Source organism: Gobio gobio, assembly GCF_949357685.1.
Source record: "Gobio gobio genome assembly, chromosome: 20".
Lineage (NCBI taxonomy): Eukaryota > Metazoa > Chordata > Actinopteri > Cypriniformes > Gobionidae > Gobio > Gobio gobio.
In genome coordinates, this window is record NC_137113.1 from 22,677,952 (window position 1) to 22,692,568 (window position 14,617).

Below are 14,617 nucleotides of genomic sequence, written 5' to 3' on the forward strand. Positions count from 1 at the left end.
CATATGACAGCAACAAATAAAACAAAGGCTTGTCTATTGAAAAAGCGGTCAGAAAACCTAGAAATGCCATTTTCTGGGTGTGATATAAAAGTAGATAAGTAAAATAATAATAAAGGAATGAATAAACAAACAGATAAATAAATCAATTTCTGATTTAACTATTTTATTTTTGACAGCTCTACAGATTTAACTTCCTTTGCATAAAGCGCAATTATACCCATAGGTTTCATCAGAAATCGATTGCTACAGCAGCTATTGTTATTAGCGTTACTATCCTAAAATTACCACAGGAAAGTTACTGTATTAAATATGTCGGTGGATATTCTGGTTACCATGGTCATTTTTTAAGTGTTTAATTCTAAACCGGTAAACTGGCTTTTATTTTGAAAAAAAAAAATAGTCTTCCATTATCCAGTTTATACCTTCAACTACAGATTGTACAGATTTTAACCTTGTTGTTTGTTTGTAGCGAAACAAAAAACGCAGTTTTTATGACATCTTGTAAATCAGACGTCAAACGACGTCAAGGAGATTAAACTTGACACGAAGTTTCTTCTGCTAGACCTGTATCTGCCCTTGACAAGTATGTGTTTCTTTTGTAATCTTCAACACTTAATTAATGACTCGTGTATGCCCGCACCTATGCCAACACACCTAACCAGACTCGTCAGTGGCACACTGGCCCCAAAAAAACCGTCCATCTACATATAAGTGGGGCATGTGTTCAGACACCGTGAGCTGGCAGCAGAAAAGATGTGGGTTTTTGGTTACGGATCTTTGATTTGGAAAGTTGACTTTCCGTACGAGGAGAAACGAGTGGGCTTCGTCAAAGGTTTCAGCCGCAGGTTCTGGCAGGGAAGCACGGATCATCGAGGGGTGCCTGGAAAGGTATGGACCCGATTATTCCCTATCAAAATAATACGTGTTGATCAACAGCAAGTGCCCAGTCATTGTGACATTTAAGGATGAGAGAGCACTTAACACAGTACGATTAACACTTTTAATTCTTATTGATTTTATTTCAGCCTGGACGAGTGGTGACATTGATAGAGGATCCAGAGGTAATGACTGTTAATCTATCAAATACTTGACCGAAGACAATAAAATGCCGACATTCCAATGCGGTAACGTTACACTTTTTTGACCCACGATGAGTTTTTTTCCCCTCAGATTAAGACATAAGATTAACATTATCTAACAGTAATTATACTAGTTATAATTCCCTTAAAATGTATCCAGTGCTGGGATGATTACTGAATGCAAATAACATGATAAAAAATTGTAACGTAAATTGTCTATTACATTACACATTTTAAGTAAAATAATCGGACTACTTTTAGATTACTTCTGACCTGACTTGTTTATTGTTTTGAATTCTGAAACATTAAGTTATGTTAGGGTTAGGGTATATCAAAATAAATTAAATTTGTTAATGCTTTGTGGCCTTCCTTTTGTTTTCCATGTAATTATAGTCACCTGGCTAGCAATTCCACAAACCTGGAACACCTTCTGAATGTGTATAAGTGGGATTAAAAAAATAAAATAATAATAATTAGTGAATTATGAATAATGAATTCTCAATAATGTAATGCCATTTTGTGAATCGTTAAAAAGTAACTTTTGAGTATTTTAAAATGCAATATAATCTAATTACAGGTTGTTGTTTTTTTTTAATCTGGTTATGTAATCTAGATTAAGGTTACATGTAATCAGTTACTACCCAACACTGAATGTATATAGTTTTAAACAAATCAAATGTCTGTATCCCACCCTAAAATGTTGATTATGAAGTAATTTTATACATTGTGTACAGGGCTCGATATTAACGCTTATCTGGGACAAGTGGATTTTTTTGAAGGGGCAAGGGAAAGAGAATTTTACTTGCCCGACCGGACAAGTATCCTGATTAAAACTCCAATAACAAAAAACAACTAGGGAATCACCAAGTACACACAATGCAAGAATGATTATGCATTATCGATAGTGGATAATAATATATAATGTATAATGAACTGACGGTAACAAGGTTGTGCTGTTGACGCTCGCGCTGCCTCTCGAGGAGAAATAGAAAACAAAAGAGCGCCTCTCACACAAAGAAACTCAGTTAACATACACGGTTAAAAGTACAAATTGTGGAGTTTTTACATTTATAACATATGATACAGTTAAACAACATAACACGAGCAAGAGTGCTGTTTTCCTGAATACCATCACGACTGAAAATTAGCCTACACTGATTTCATATGACACCCATAAAAAATAATTAACATTTAGTCACTTACATTTTAGATGCAATATTTACTGTTTTTGTTTGATTTCAGCAGCAAAAATATTTACAAAGATTGAATTTGATTGGTAACAGCCCTATAGTGTCATATTCTAATTTAATTTATAGATCAAATTTAAGACCATAAACTGAAAGCTGAAGCATAGCCTATATTTAATAAGATTATGGAAAAAATTGCCTTTATAAAAGGTAAAAATATCAAAGATATGCAGATTTGAATGGATGAAATATATCTAGTTTTAAACGCATCACATGTCTGTATCCCACCTTCAATGGTGATTATGCCGTTTTTTTTATACACCATGGACCATTAGGGATTATTTTTGCATTGTGTAGCATTATTTTAATGACATGTAAATATGCTTTCCCACCAAATTTCTTGCATAATTGATTTTTACAGATTAATTAAACAACTTTGTATACATTGTCTTTATTGTTCAATTAACTTAATTTTTTTTAATTATTTTTTAAATAAATGATCAATGTTTTATTTTGACCTCCTGAGGTTGACAATCTACATGAGAATTTAGTTTTGTACCACATTCATGGAAAGTGCCATTTGTTTATATTATATTTGTAATATAATTTCATGCAATATTATCATACACAAGCAAAAGTGAATAATCTAAACTGTTGTGCGTGTGTGTGTTCACTCTCCTCCTCCCTGTAGGGTTGTGTATGGGGTGTTGCTTATAAGTTGCCATCAGGCCAAGAAAAGGAAGTGAAAGAGTATCTCGACTACCGAGAGAAGGGCGGGTATGGAGTGATCACTGTTACATTTCATCCCAAAGATGAAGAACACCAACCAATGCAGGACACATTGCTCTACATCGGATCCTGTAACAACCCAGATTACCTTGGCCCAGCGCCTTTGGAGACAATTGCTCAGCAGATTGTGAAGTCTGTAGGCCCCAGTGGCAAGAATACAGATTACCTGTTTGAGCTCGCCAAAGCCCTCAGGCAACTGGTACCTGAAGACTTCGATGATCACCTGTTCTCTTTGGAGCGCCTTGTGAAGGAGCTGCAGGAGCAGGAGATGGAGTGATCTGCTACGGTCCAAGATGTCCTTAATCTTCTGAAGAACTCAGGAATTTCTTCTTTTTTTTGAGCGATCATTTATCAATGATGTAAACCAAACAGGATTACCTGGTAAAGCATTAGCAGCACTTAAACTAGTTTTATTTTTATGGAATTATTTAAGGCAGTCTCTTTACTGAACATTTTAATGTACACTTGATTTTATGACGTGACGTTTCACATTATTTGTCTTGTGTTAAACGTTAAGATACAAATCAGGTGCTTAAATGGATTTCAGTGTATGCTGTAACATATAATACAATATTGAATAAGTCATTTCGTCCATGAAAATGCAAAAGAAGGGATTTCTATTTATTTTGTTTTAAATTTTCAGAGCCGGTTTATTTTACTGCGGAAACTTGAATGTTACAAAGCCATTTATTTATTTCTGAAGTTCCTTACCATCCTTTACCTTTAAATAAACCATTGCAGGGTGATTCTCATGTTCATGTCACATTAAAAAAATATATATATATATATACATTTATGAATTGAATAAACAAAATGTTCTTGCAACCATTGAGAATAATTTTTTGCATCGTGTAACATTTAAGCATGCTTTCCCACCAAATTCACATTAACAATTATTTTCTTTTTTATTACTGTAACATGGTCATTTTTTCTGGTATGTATGGGGTCATTATTATGATTATAATATCAGAGCAAAACATTATTTTCTTTCTAAGGCATGTTTATAAAAGCTACTTAAATGTCCTAATTGAACTAAGGCCTAATCCTAGCTTAATCTAAGCCGTATCTGTGGAACCAGGGCTATATGGTAAAAACGTTTTGGAGTGTTTTAAACATAATTTGTGAGTTTATCACTTTATTACCTCGGGACGCATGGTGTGAATAGTTACAACTCTACCACATGTCGTTGCATTGATAACATTATGTGTACTGTTTTGTTTATAATAATTATACTAGTTAATAAGGACTTGACATATTTATAGCGAAACCCAGATAAGAAATTTAAAAAAGCAAAATTGTGGGGGGGGAAAAACAATGTTTACATTTTTAATTTGTTAAAAACAATAATACATTTATTGGCCTTGAGAGTAAAATTAAGCAAACATCTAAAAAATAGAGGGGGGAACATTTTCACTGCAGTTTTGGCACTAAGCTAAATAATGCTTCTGTTATGTACACTCCCAAATGTAAAACAGACCTAACCATGGTAGAACCTGAAGCCCTTCCTGGCGCTGTGTGAACAATCTAAAGTGGGTTTGTACTGAGGCTGGAGTAATTTGTGACAGAAGAACAAAAACAATCCTGGAGTCTGTCACTTGCCAATAAGAAATGGCTCAAAACCTGAGCGACCCAGCCATAATTTGGTCAAACTACAAACGTGCACACTCAAACCAACATGCATGTGTATCTCGCCGCCTTCCACAAAAATCGCACAATTCTCACACTAAATCTGCTCAGGATGTTCTCGCTAGAAGATGTGTCAGTCGTTTATGCATAGATAAATGCTTATGTACAATACATAATTCATACACACACATAAATACACAAACACATAGGACACGAAACAAAACCCTGTTGTGATGGCAAGTGAGCAGAGAGCTACAGGACAGTCACAGCTACCTTCCGACACGCATACCACAATTACGTAAAAATAGGAGGACTCAGCCCGATCAAGTTACCGATGCCAGTCTAGTGTAGATCAGCCAACATTTTTCCAAAGAGGTGCATGCCGCATCAGATTACCATGGAGATTTATTTTGACTCTATGTCACTCGACCAAGAATCACATGCTGCTAACTGTAAAATGTTTAAAGAAAACGCTAAAAGATGACAAATGTTCCAGTGAAATGCAGAAAAGTGGTTTTGATCATTCTAAACGATTATCTTAACATGCTCAGATCACTGAGAGCCTCACGTCAAGAGAGCATGATGGGGACTTTGGAGTTGGATTTACGGGGGCAACCCATAGGCATTCTGTCCTTCATCACGCAGTTAATGTCAACACAGGATAGAGAGGGGGGGAGAAAAAAAAAATCTATCTGTACAACAATATTACAGACTGCAGGCTGTACATCCCTGCGCTGGTAAACCTTAAATATTAAGTATAGTTGAAATGCAAAAATATGGGCTAGATATATACATACAAACAGTACGTACAGAGTATATTTCTAAGTTGTTAAATCACTCGCTTCGGGTATGTGTACTCCATACGACTCCCTCATGCCTATACGTGCCTCCTGTCCTCCTCTCATCATGTGCTCATGGGTTAGTGGGCTCCTGGGTCTGGGTTCCGAGAGGTTTTGCTAAGATTCGGAGATCCTGAGCATCTGTGTCCTCCCGTCACATCCTTGTGAAAGTAAAAAAAACTAAAGAAAAAACTAAAACCTGCAGAACCGGTGTCACAACCTGAAACGAAACGGATAAAATATAATCAGGTCACAATCATGTAATTCAGCAGCTTATAGACTAAAACAGCTTTCATCCTTCCCTCGGGTCATTTTGACCCGAAACTCATTTACTCATTTTTTTTTTTATTTTTTTATTCAGAGTTCATCCGAGTGGTCCAAGATCCTAGGACTTATGTCGCACTTGAACCACGAATGCACAATTTTTTTGTGCGTTTTGTGGTTAAAATTAAACCACAAGTGGTAAAAGTAACAAATCCTTCCCTCGCAGGTCAATTTGACCCCCATAGGAATGAATGGAATGCAACGAATGCTTCAGTACACATACTAAAATGCTAAAACTACCAAAAAATAATTTTATACATGTCTACACTGGGGGCGTGGCGTGAGGGAAAACAGTTCAGTCCCCCACAATGTAAATGCATGGGGTTAACCCAGTTTAGCCTGTGTAGAATCCCTTTTTGCCGCTCGACAGAGCAAGATATATAGAAAAACTGAGCCCTAGTGGATCAGATTTTCCGTACAGTATCTGTGACTGATAAACGACCCAACAGAATCAATGGCTAAAGGCTTCATTTTCTCATCAAAACACATGCTGCTCCGCCAAACCCCATATAGGTATGACATGCCTACTTCATAAAGCACCCAGTCTTCCGATGAAGACGTTAATTCAATGTTCCTCAATTTAATGGATTAAAAGTATGCATTACATACATTTAACATTTTAAAATGATCATAAAACATGTCTTGTGTTATGAAATTGATATTTGGAGTTGACGTGTCAGTGTCACAATATTATTAGAATTACTGACAACAGCAACGTTTTTTTATTTACTTTTTTATAGCAGTCGTCTTCATCAAAAGACTGGGTGATTTATGAAGTAGCCTAGCTATTATGTAATATTTGTGGGAGCAGCATTTTGACGAGAAAATGTAAAAGTGTCAGCTTGAAGCATAGGCATGAGCCCAGCCCTTCGCATCATGAAATAAAGAAGACTTTTGAATGTTTTATACATTAATAACCTCACGCATTATGTGGGTATGTGATCGCTCATCGTGAAAAACTGCTTTAATGCTAAATTGACTGCATTTCTGACGCAGTTCGAGTCCCGAGACAAGAATGACTTTATTGCCGTTTTGTTCAACAAACTTTTACCATTGCAAATAATGAAATCTGTTTTTTTAATCTTTACAATAACACCAGCATCATGTAGAGCAAATGCTTAATTGTAGTGGACGTATTGCACAGGCTTTCGGAATTGACGAACGGCTCCGTCTGTTTATTTAGCAGTATAAAACTTCAGATCAGGGTTTTTTTAACTTACTAGAGGTGCAGAACGCCACATGGCAACTTTTCGGGACTACACCAAGCAAAAATAAATTGTAATCATTACAAAGTGTAAAGATAAAGCGTCTAACAAGGTCTACGTGCATTCATTCTAATGGCTTGTTTTCCCCCACGGCATATGGCGGCTATGACGTTTTGTGGGCGTTCCCAGTGATGCCGACCAAGTCTATACTGAAGAGAAACAGACTTTAGGACCCTGCGGAACAGCTCATTTGCTCCACATAGAGCTATAAGGTCATCTAGTGGCAAGAGTCATGTAATATAATGTTAAATTATCTTTTTTCCACAAGAGGTCGGCAGAGACACCCAATGTAAGATTTTGAGCTGAATTAAAAGGGTTATGCATGAATTTGAGATATTTTAAAATTTGAAAGAATGTGAAGAATGTGCTTAAATTACAATTTATTTAGTATTTATTGATCAAATCTAGTAATTTAAAAATATAAATAAAAAAAATTAAAAAAATGAAGAATAATTTTCGGGCTTCGGGTCATTTTGACCCACAAGGGAAGGATCTGATACAAAGTGCAAGGAAAGAATGAGGTTCAATGAGTTACTTTGGCAACAGAATGGAACATTAGCAGAGTCAAAATCAGTGAGCTGCCAACCTAGATATAACATTTATTGGGCATCACAGGATAAACTTCCTAGGCAGGTGGTCTTTGTAACATACCCATCTATGCATAGTAGCAGGGTGACACGAGAAGGTCTGTGAGCACCACGAGCTGGTCGTCCGTGAACTGCTGCTTGTGCTCCAGCCAGTTGTCATGATGAGTACGGCGGAAATTAGACAGAGTCTTTTTCACGGTCATCTAAATTAGACGGAGAGAGGCTTGTATTGATTTTTGTTAGATTTAATGGGCCCTAAGAGCGAAGCGCACAAGAGGGAGACAGAAAGCAATTGTGTTTGTAATGACGAGCCATGTACCTCGATAGGCTGCGTGTCGTTGAGGTGTGCGCTGAGGTCCATGAGGAGCTGAGGCATCCAGGTCGGGACATCATACGGGCTGGATAAGATGCAAGCGCTGAGTCCCAGCACTCCGGCGTGACGCCGCACCAGATCTGAGGACAGATTAACATATTTTTTCTAAATATAAGTATCTAAATGTCACTGGAAATTATTTTATAAAAATTATTTTTCTTCTTTAAAAGTGTAACTCAACCCCAGGTCAGAGCCTAACTCCACCCACTGGCAATATTTGAAAAATGCTGGAAAATTGGGCAGAGCCCAGCGGAGTCAGAGGGGACGAACCGAGGGCGGAGGGCATGCACCTGAGACCTGCAGTGACGGATTGATTGACAGCTGTCAGACTCGCAAAGATGGAGAATGACTGGAGTGACGCCAGTAGCTTTGCAACAGAGCGGTCATTCTCCCCCACCTTCACCTGAAGTGGAGGAGGGTGAATTGTCTGTAGACACAGGGCCAGAGCCTTATCAATTCGTGCCGCTGGCTCAAACTGCGTTAACTCCCGATGCCGACAATGCTAGCGAAGCAGCAGCGCAAGAGAGAATGAGACACCTGACCTAATCTATGAACAGTCAAATCCTTATACTGAATGCCACTAAAAATAAATCAGATACATGCGATGTATTTTTATTCAAATTAACTGAATCAATAGGCAGTGCAGGACCAATAAGTTCAAACCTAATAGCCTATTATAAATAGATTTCCTCAAATAAAAGTTAGACTATATACGCAATCACTTGCGTGTCAGGGTTTGAAAGCGTGTCTCATGTATGAAAAGTATGTGTACACAAGACGGGCGGCAAAAATAGCACAAGAAAAGCCTGACGTGTACTGACAACTGCATTATTTAAACTTTTTTTCTTCATTAGAATGTTGATAGCAAGTGTCAAGTAAGTTTCATTCATGTTTCTACTTCATGTAACATGAGAGTTCATACTGGAGTTAAGCCGTTCTCATGTGATCAGGGTGTGGTGAGTTCGTGCCAGGGGCATGAGTAGTGAGCGGTTGGAAGAGCCAACATAAGTCACGATGGCAAACAACGTGGAATAGGAAAATTCAACTGCAGCCACGTTCAACCTTAAGACTCAGATGTTTTTATAACATATATTGTAGAATTAAAACACTTTATACCCAAATGTCAAAACATTTACTTGAATCAATGAACAGCACTAATAAAGCGCCAGTCTTGCAGATCATTAACTAAATAAAGTTGTTTTAGGGTTTAGTTACCATTTAAGAAATAAATAATTTTATTCAGCACGGACACATTAAACTGATCAAAAGTGACAGTAAAGACTTTTTACATTAGATTTATTTTACAAATAAAGACTTTTTTTTCAGGGTTCATTTCTATTAATTCTTTGATGAATAGAAAGTTTAAAGGAACACGCCAACTTTTTGGGACTTTGGCTTATTAACTGTATTCCCCAGAGTTAGGTAAGTCCATACATACCATTCTCATCTTCGTGCGTGCCATAACTCTGTCTGAGCCTAGCTTAGCACAAAGACTGGAGGTATATAGCTCCAGCTAGCCTACTGCTCAATAAGTGACAAATTAACGCCAGCGTTTTCCTATTTACATGTTGTGATGTGTATAGTCACAGCGTGTACAAATAACAAGGTTACATGAGACACAGCCATCTTATAAACGTATACATACTGGGGACTATATTCTCAGAAGACGCAGCACTGTTCTACTTCTGGGGAGTGATTTGCTCGCAGCACCTGAGAAGGAGCATTGTTACCAACAAAACCAGCGTGACTAGGTAGCTGTTTTTGCACAATGAATGAACCCACAATCATTCCTATAAAAAAAAAAATTGTACATAAAAATATATGGGAATGGGACTGAACTGGCTCTTAAATTCTGTATGCATAAAAGCTACCGTTGTACCACGGTTACGACACAAACACACCAGTTACAGTACTGCATGTGATTAAAGCGTGATCATACCAACTGAAGGAATGGTGTCCACCACAGAGCCTAAGTCCCTTTTCCTCTTTTTGGGCAATCTGGTTTTGCATAGAGCCTCAAAGTGATTCTGCATGGAGCCCTCCATTGCCAAGAAGTTACACTGCAGGAAGCCGCTGAGAGTGGTGGCAGCCATCTCTCTCACCTAAGGTACAGAGATGCAGAGATGAAGGTTTAATGAACAAGGGTGCATAAAACTGAATAAATGATGATGCCAGCATGCCAGTGTTGCCCAGACGGTACCTCCAGCTGCTCATCCTCCAGTAGCCTGATGACCAGTGCTCTTACATCTTGAACAGCCTGCTCGGTGCTCAATATGGTGAACAGATTATAGAACACCATTATCTGGAGGTACGTTAGCACTGAGAATCGTGCATGCCAAGAGCTGCTGCCGGCGATCTGAAAATATAACAAGAATCTCATGATTCCACAGCAAACACAGCACTCACTAGAACTGGGTCATATTGGTTGATTGGCAAGTAAGTCATTTTAAAATAAATACATTTATAAATAAATTATATAATAATAAAATCGTATTCTTTTTATTATCATTATTAAAGGTTTTTTCAAAAATCAGAGCATTTTGTATGTTTTCTTATTAAAATGTATTGAATACATTTTTTGAATTGCAAATTATAATTAACAACCAATGTTGTTGTTGTTGTTTTTTTATAAATTACAATTATATTTATTGATATTTTTAATTAGCTTTTGTTTTCATATTTGCAGTTTTCTTCATTTTAGTGCAAGTTGTAGTGATTTTATGTGCATTTGTCATTTTTATTAGTTTCTTTTAATACTTCTGTTTAGCTTTTGAATGTTTACTTCACGTTTTACTTTTAGTCATTTTAGTAGCTACTTTAACTGCAACTAATTTATTTCAGTTAATTGATAAAGCAATTTTTCACATTTTCATTCAGGCTTTTTATCATTACTTTTTAATTGATCTGCTGGCAATTGGATTTCGCCCTGCAACTCCGTCTGGAAACATGTACATTCATTTCTACTTCTTCTGTTACACTTTTGCGGGAACCAATCACAGACTGGCTTATCCACCTGGCGCGCTATTGGCGGGTTTAACACAATGACAGATAGAGAAGCGATGGGTCGCCCGTTGATCACGCCTCTTGTGGTCTGATTGGTTGAAGGACTATCCAATTGCATACGGAGTCATTTGAATTATGCTCGTTTATCACGCCTCTCGTGGTCTGATTGGTTGAAGGAATATCCAATTGCGTACAGAGTCATTGAATTTATGCTCATTTATCACGCCTCTTGGCAGTAGAAAATACAGAGCAGACGGCCCAGACAAATGTTCAATCTTAAAGCTACACTGTGTAACTTTTTTAGTCTATTCTTAGTTAAAAATACTTAGTTATTTCAAAAATATATGTGCTCAATAATGTATATTTACTTCTTTCAAGTAATAAAGTATTCTCGTAAGTTTATAATATGCCATTGAAAATACATAAGGTAATGGGATCTAACGGTGGTCGCCATGTTGCCCCTCCATCTTGAAAGTACATTAGCCAAAGAGGGACATACCCGTAAATTCAAGCTTCGCCTTTCGCGTTTTAACCGGTTTTAATACTCGATGGCACTGTACAAAATTCCCTGCCCCACGCATGTGCGCGTTAACTTGTTCAGACTTGTCTGGTGCATGCGCAGAGAGTTTTCATCTCAGCAGCTCCAGTAACAGAATTATACAGAGTTTTCCTGGCTTGTTTTTTCCTCAAAAGTCTGTTTTTCCTTGTGTGGTATTTCTGTGCGTTAATAACTCCGTAAGTAATAATAGTTATTGTCATTGTAGATGTGTTTCAGAGTGTGTCATCGCGTAATTCAGTTGATGTCACCTCAGAAGTATTTTTGAGTCAACATACAATAGCGTAATGCTCACCTATTTGAATAATCATTCAGTTATTTTGTTATCAACAATGTTTATTCGTTTATAGAAAATATTTGCTTGTAATGTATGTTGATGGAAATATGTATCAGGTCTGATCGGCATATTAACAATTGTTATACAGAGCGCACTGCAGTGCTACCGTTAAAGCGGCGCACACACTTTTGTAACCCGACACCGCTTGTTAGCAGCAACAGCGGCAGCTCCGCTCCTTTTAATGCAGCTGCATTTAGCGCCTATATATGGTACAATAAGCTCTGGTTTACGGTTACATATCCACGCAAACCTGTTTATGCCTTGCAATTGGATGACTGAATAAACATTACTATCATCAAAGTTCACTCTGGATTAGCTGCAGTTCTGTCTAGCCGAATAATTAGGCCAGTTGATTTCCAACCATCCCACTGCGCACAGAATATCCCACAGGCACCGTGTCGAATGTGGACGAGATCGAACTGGAAGCCATGTTAATCTTGGACTAAATCGGCCACCGTAGGAGTTGAAACGAAATCGGAATTGAGAGGAACAGAAACTTAAGTTCACTGGATGGTCATATACCTTTTCACCGCTAGATGGGGGAAAATATCACACAGTGTAGCTTTAAATTGAGTTTGGTCTGGTGATAGCCAGACAAAGTTTTTTAAGATTTTAATCAAATATTTATATTCTATTTCCACATTATTTCCATTTACTGACAACCGTTTTTCAATAGTTTTAGTTTTTTATTTAACAATAACACTGATAAACTTGAGTGAAAAATGAGTCAAGGTCAAATTCAGCTGTTGTCCTGTTATGTCTTGCATGGCTGAGGCCTCACCTCATGTAGCACCTTCAGTACCAGAGGGATCTGCTCAGGATAAAGGAGACCCTGAGACATGAGGGACAGACACGTCTTTGCATCTCTCTTCAGCTCATCATAGCTGTCATCGTTTTCTACGGGAGCGATCTGTAGATGGAGAGAGACAGGCGCAGAGTGAAAGTCAGCAATGCACTTAAGAGCACTCCACACAAATGGATAAAAGATGAGATACAAAGAAAGGGAGTATCCGAAACCTTAAAAAGCAGTGGCAGCAGCTGTAGTTGCTGAGGCACTGGAGTAGAGAAGGAGCGCCCCGCACTGGCCATCAGCCACTTCAGAACCGTTTTGAAGAGTTTAATGGCCTGTGTCCTCTCATCCTGCTCTCCCACTCCGTTCTCTTCCACCACATGGTTCTGGATCTCTTCGTCCCCCTCAATCAGGGGCTTCAGCTTAGACAAGATCCTTTCGGTAAACTCAGCGATGTGTGGGGATTTAGTAGGCAGAGTGCATGGCAGGGAGACATCGATCATGAAAATGTACGTCAGCACACTGCAAGTGAAGAAATCATGACGACAGAATCAGTGGACCTGCAAGGGTATTTTTAGATTACAGTGACCGCTCTGACCCCAACCGCAGACCTACCTGCCGATGCGCTCTCTCACATTCTTATAAACCTGAGTGAGTTTGGGCTCCAGGTAACTCAGCAATCTGTGTAGCAGCTCAGGGACCCTCCACTCCTGCTGTGCCAGACCACCCTGCAGCACATACAGGTGGCTACGAAGAGAGAGATAGACTATCAAGGTAAATATCCGATATGCATTTAAAGTCTGAAAGGTGTCAGAATTGTGCCCATAAACCTAAACGCAAAATACACTTACCAGGCATCTACAAACGATCCACCTTCCCCACTGAGAGGACACTCCATCAGCATCTCGAGAAGCCAGTGGAGCTTTCGTGGATCACGGCTCTCCTGAAAACATAGGAATATTCTGATTTGGTGCTCAAGAAACATTTAAATTATTATAAATTTTTTGATGAATACAAAGTTTTACAAACAAACAGTATTTATTTGAAACAGTCAGAATATAAAAGTCTTTACTGTCATTTTTGATCAATTTAAGATATTTAAATATAAAATATATCAGTCTATTTATAACGTTTTCATGATCATTTACTATTGGTTGCAAGTAGCCATTCAGGTAGTGAATAATGTGGCATAAAATGTAACGGAATAAAGATATGTGACATACACAGGCAGTTGCCACACAGGTACCCCAGTCAGCGTAGGTCTCAACTGTAATATTGGACAGTGCCGTTCGCATCAAAGGAATCAGGAATGTCCATAATGCATCCACCTATGTGTGTGAGAGAGAGGTTTCAAACATTCATTCATGAATGTGGTTAAACATCTCAGTGGCTCCCTAATTTTAGCGCATCCCTCAAACTTGCAGCGGGGCTCACCTTGCCAAAGCTCCAGTGCTTGCTGCCTCTAACCAGGCCTGCGATGATCTCAGCCACACAGCGTTGGGTGCTCTCGTGAGAGTCATCTGCCAGACGCTCCATATGAGGCTTTAGAACAGACAGGAAGGCATCACCGTAGTTCCGGAAAAGTCCCTGTGGGTATTGAATGAGAAAGCAAGCCATCTGTATTTTGCAATAATTCGAACGGCAGGTGAGTGAGGCAGGTTTATGAGCTGGTTAAAATTTGCAGAGGTAGATGTGGCTGGGAGCACAATTGTATTTACTGCTCTCCGCAAATCATTTATTAAATGCATCCTCACAGATCTCACGGTTTGGGAATTACAGCAGGGGAAACTGCTGAAACCAGTGAGCATAAACAGGGTGATAACGATCCAATAAATGCTTCTTTTTAAATGTTTTCTCTTTGC

At 38.3% G+C, this 14,617-nt stretch overlaps 2 protein-coding genes across 4 annotated transcripts in view; one reads left to right on the top strand and one right to left on the bottom strand.

The window, feature by feature from the left end:
- The first annotated feature begins 399 nt into the window (after nt 1-399).
- chac2 (ChaC, cation transport regulator homolog 2 (E. coli)) lies at nt 400-3,878 on the top strand. Its single transcript, XM_079845742.1, has 3 exons — nt 400-888; nt 1,026-1,061; nt 2,958-3,878. Exons 1-3 carry the CDS (start codon nt 754-756, stop codon nt 3,330-3,332), a joined length of 546 nt encoding a protein of 181 aa, XP_079701868.1. The 5' UTR covers nt 400-753; the 3' UTR covers nt 3,333-3,878.
- Nucleotides 3,879-3,965: 87 nt separating this feature from the next.
- psme4b (proteasome activator subunit 4b) overlaps nt 3,966-14,617 on the bottom strand; it is a 44,203-nt gene continuing 33,551 nt past the window's right edge. For all 3 annotated transcript variants that reach the window (XM_079845735.1, XM_079845736.1, XM_079845737.1), the window contains 11 exons: nt 14,190-14,342; nt 13,979-14,083; nt 13,607-13,698; nt 13,371-13,502; nt 12,983-13,277; nt 12,747-12,875; nt 10,270-10,425; nt 10,009-10,171; nt 8,016-8,149; nt 7,761-7,899; nt 3,966-5,740 (listed from right to left, as the gene is read on the bottom strand). In XM_079845735.1, coding sequence (XP_079701861.1) covers nt 7,765-7,899; nt 8,016-8,149; nt 10,009-10,171; nt 10,270-10,425; nt 12,747-12,875; nt 12,983-13,277; nt 13,371-13,502; nt 13,607-13,698; nt 13,979-14,083; nt 14,190-14,342 — 1,494 coding nt within the window. In that variant the 3' untranslated portion in view covers nt 3,966-5,740; nt 7,761-7,764. The remainder of the gene's footprint in view (nt 5,741-7,760; nt 7,900-8,015; nt 8,150-10,008; nt 10,172-10,269; nt 10,426-12,746; nt 12,876-12,982; nt 13,278-13,370; nt 13,503-13,606; nt 13,699-13,978; nt 14,084-14,189; nt 14,343-14,617) is intronic.

Bases quoted from the DNA above. Each gene is read 5' to 3' on its own strand.
- chac2 (XM_079845742.1), top strand. From the start codon at position 754: ATGTGGGTTTTTGGTTACGGATCTTTGATTTGGAAAGTTGACTTTCCG. The intron at 889-1,025 runs GTATGGACCCGA...ATTTTATTTCAG, and splicing joins ATCGAGGGGTGCCTGGAAAG to CCTGGACGAGTGGTGACATT. The intron at 1,062-2,957 runs GTAATGACTGTT...TCCTCCCTGTAG, and splicing joins CATTGATAGAGGATCCAGAG to GGTTGTGTATGGGGTGTTGC.